Genomic DNA, 3,534 nt, shown 5'->3' on the forward strand with positions numbered 1-3,534 from the left:
GTGGTCCTGGGTACCTTCCCTCGGCGCACCCCGGGGCCAGCGAGCGCATGGGGTGTGGGCAGTGCAGCCTTCCTTGAGGGTGCCAGGGTCCAGGCCGGGATGGAGGAGGGAGGAGATGGCGGGCAAGCGCCTCATCGCTGAGGCCTGCAAGCCAAGAGGGGTGCGGGGGGGGAGGGGGTGCCCTGGCCCTCCCACGACCCCCATGAGGGCGGTGGGCCTGGGTGGACCTGTGACGATCGAGATGCGAGCCACTTGTCTCGTCCTTAGGGACCTATAAGACCGAGCTCTATGACCCTCCAATGGAGAAGTACCAGCCCTCCCCGCAGTGGATCAACTTGTTCGTGTTCGTGAAGGACCCGGAGGACAAGGTGTGCAGCGCCCAGGTCCCGGTGTCGTTGCTTCACCCTGCATTTCCCATGCTCGGGGGAGGGCTGGGCAAGGAAGCGTGTGTTGGCAGCACTGGGGGCCCTCAGTGTGGCCCGGCTCGTGGAAGTCTGGCTTCCTCTGCTGGAAGCAGATACATGTCCAGCTGTGTCCTCTAGAACCTTCTGGCTCGCCAGTACGGCCCCCAGGGCAGCTTTAGCTTCACCTCGCAGTCCCCAGGAGAGCACCAGATCTGCATCCACCTGGAGTCCATCCGCTTCTCCCTCTCCAATGAAGACAAACTGGTGAGTATGGCAGGTGTGTGCCTCCGCCCCCCACTCCCGTGCCCTGGAACCCTGTGTCTATCCTTGGGATGAGATGGGCATGGTGGCTGGTACCATTTGAGGAGCACTGGGGCTTTGTTGGAATAAGCCGGGAAAGAAGGACCTGGAAGGGAGTCTCCCTGACTTAAATCCTGCCTTGGCTTCCTGCCAGCCACAGTTTGGTGTGAAATTCAGAGCCCATCAGCACCAAGGTGCCAGTAGGTTCTCCATGAACACTTCCTCCCAACACAGACCTTCGTGCCTCAGACACTGAGCAGTCATATGGGCAGCGCTCTTGTCCCCCTTGGCTCTGAATGCAGGCCATGGCACTGCAGGCAGCCAGGGCCTCAGGCCAGTGTTCTGGCACCCAGAGCAGAGCCCAGCCCCCAGTGAGTGAGTGTGGCATTGAGCTGCCAGGGCCAGATCCAGTGTAGAGAAGGGAAGCTGGGTCTGGCCCTAGCATGGAGCCAAGTGCCCTGACCCCACGCCTCCCTCACCCCTCTGTGTGCCCAGGCCGTCCACTTGGACATGCAGCTGGGTGAACACACCAACGATTATGCGGAATTTGCCACAAAGGACAAGCTAAGCCAGCTGCATCTGCGCGTGCGGCAGCTGGTGGAACAGGTGGCACAGATCCAGAAGGAGCAGGAGTACCAGCGGGTGAGGGCTGGGCAGGGCCAGTCATGGCGGGGATCATGCAGCCTCCTGAACTTCCGCTGGGGCTAACTTCCATTCTTGCCAGACACTTTCCCTGTTGTCCGCTCCACAGTGGCGGGAGGAGCGCTTCCGGCAGACCAGTGAGAGCACCAACCAGCGGGTGTTGTGGTGGTCCATCCTGCAGACCCTCATCCTCGTGGCCGTCGGCGTCTGGCAGATGCGGCACCTCAAGAGCTTCTTTGAAGCCAAGAAGCTGGTGTAGTAGGGACCCAGAGACCTGGCTGCTGCTCGCTCCCCTTCCGATGCCGCGGGAGGGCAGGTGGCCTGGCTGCGTCTGTCTCCTGCCTTTGCCCACTCGCTACCCTTCCACCCTCCTACCCCATCCCTGCCCAGCTCTGTAGAGCTCCATGGCCACGAGGGACAGAGGACATGTTTGATCCAGTTTCTCAGTCAGCACTGGGGAAGGGATGGGTTTCCAGCCAGGGACACTGGGTTAGACATAGCTGTGTGTTTCGGCTGAGCAGCAGGTAGAGAGGTTGTGTCCCTAGCCCCAGTGTTAAGCAAAGCGGGAAGAATTGTCATAGGATGGAAAAGTGTGAATATAAATTTTACCTTGCAGACTTGCCAGCATAAGCTTTGATCGCCTCATACTGTGTAGCGCATTGTGCCGTTGTCATTATACGATCAGACAGTGCCATCGATGCCCTGCTGACGTTGCTGGGGGCAGATCCCAAGGTGAATGTGGCGAAGGGAACTTGTACCCCTGGAGGTTTGTGACAACCTATAGAGCTTTTTCCAAAGCGGTCCAACTTGGGCTTTTTTTCGCCAACGTGATTTGTGTACTCTGTTCCTTCGTCTCCCTTTGCTCCAGTCCAGTCATCTCAGCTGCCAGGTTCTTCTACAAGGTCAACTCAGTGCGTCTGGCACACTCAATAAATTCAGATCATTAAAAGAGAACCCCCCTCACAGGGAAGGGCCAGTGTGACAGCCCCAGCTCTTGGCCCTGAACCAGACTCACCCTCCCTTGGGAAACTTGAGGGCTGATCACCCCAGTGTGTGAGCCCCAGGAGGCACTGCCCTTTTGTGGGGTGGCCATGATTACATTATTAGCCTCTGGGAAGTAAATAGGACTAGGGCCTGGTGGGCGGGGGGGGATTGGAGGACCAATGCAGGGAAACTTGACCACAAGGTGGTCTCAGGGCCCACTTCCCTCACTTGCAGTCTCGAGAGATATGGGGCATTCTGCTGTGCTACAGGTGGGCATGGTTCTGCCCCATGGGACCTGTGGTGTGGGCACCAAGCAAGGCAGGGTGTTGTTCCTGAGGAAGAAGGTGTGGGTGCAGAATGACACAGTGGGAACCCTCATGTAACCTAAAATGTCAGAGAAGCAAGCCTTTTGGAATTGAGACTTGTGATGGGGGTCAGCTGGGGAAGAGTGCTCCAGCCAGAGGGAGCCCCCAAAGCAACCGAGCATGTCCCCACTTGGGAAAGGCAGAGAAAGATGACATTCAAGACCTGAGCCAGAGAGGCCACCTAGAGCTGGCTTCCAGTTTGGGGTTCCTACCAGCTAGGATTTGCCTCTTCCCTGATGATGTGCCTCCTTAGGAGAAACGTCCCTCGTACCCATACAGTGAGCTCTTAGCCTGACAATTTAGTAGAGTGGTGGACACACACAGAGTCCCATCGTGCCAATCTCTATTTCCACATGGGACCTTGGCAGTCACTCCAGGCACATAATGTGTTTGCCCATGTTAGAGAAGCAAGCCAGCTTGCAAAGAACAGGCTATCTGAAGTCTGGCTGATCTTGGTGGCACTTTGCACCTGTAGGCAAATAAAGAACCCAGTACCAAGAGTTAAGGCTCCCTGTCCCTGAATAAGCTGGCAGTAGATTGGAGAGAAAATCTTTTCCTTTGTAACACATTACTGTAAAGGCTGGGACTCCAACTGGACTCCCAGGGGTCTGAGCTGTCTGTAGGCTGTACACTGCCACAAACTCCAGAAGAAGAGCCCTCCCTTGCCTCTTCCAGCTGTGGTGGGCCCCAGGTACTCCTTGGTTTGTGGCTGCAGAAATTCATTCTGTGCCTCTGTCTTCATGTGACCTTAGAAAGACACCTGTCATTGGGTTAGGCCTGCCGAGATAATCCTGCTCTGATCCTTAGATTAGAGGCAGGCGTTTGCCCAAGCAGCTAGC

At 56.9% G+C, this 3,534-nt stretch overlaps 1 protein-coding gene across 1 annotated transcript; it reads left to right on the forward strand.

Moving 5' to 3' along the window:
- Positions 1-211: 211 nt before the first annotated feature.
- LOC121153503 (transmembrane emp24 domain-containing protein 9-like) lies at positions 212-2,172 on the forward strand. Its single transcript, XM_040976091.1, has 4 exons — positions 212-368; positions 543-668; positions 1,200-1,346; positions 1,456-2,172. Exons 1-4 carry the CDS (start codon positions 300-302, stop codon positions 1,603-1,605), a joined length of 492 nt encoding a protein of 163 aa, XP_040832025.1. The 5' UTR covers positions 212-299; the 3' UTR covers positions 1,606-2,172.
- The last annotated feature ends 1,362 nt before the right edge of the window (positions 2,173-3,534 follow it).

This window comes from Ochotona curzoniae, unplaced genomic scaffold (assembly GCF_017591425.1).
Source record: "Ochotona curzoniae isolate NIBS_2020 unplaced genomic scaffold, NIBS_Ocur_1.0 contig_1, whole genome shotgun sequence".
Taxonomy (NCBI): domain Eukaryota; kingdom Metazoa; phylum Chordata; class Mammalia; order Lagomorpha; family Ochotonidae; genus Ochotona; species Ochotona curzoniae.

Bases quoted from the DNA above. Each gene is read 5' to 3' on its own strand.
- LOC121153503 (XM_040976091.1), top strand. From the start codon at position 300: ATGGAGAAGTACCAGCCCTCCCCGCAGTGGATCAACTTGTTCGTGTTC. The intron at 369-542 runs GTGTGCAGCGCC...TGTGTCCTCTAG, and splicing joins TGAAGGACCCGGAGGACAAG to AACCTTCTGGCTCGCCAGTA. The intron at 1,347-1,455 runs GTGAGGGCTGGG...TCCGCTCCACAG, and splicing joins AGGAGCAGGAGTACCAGCGG to TGGCGGGAGGAGCGCTTCCG.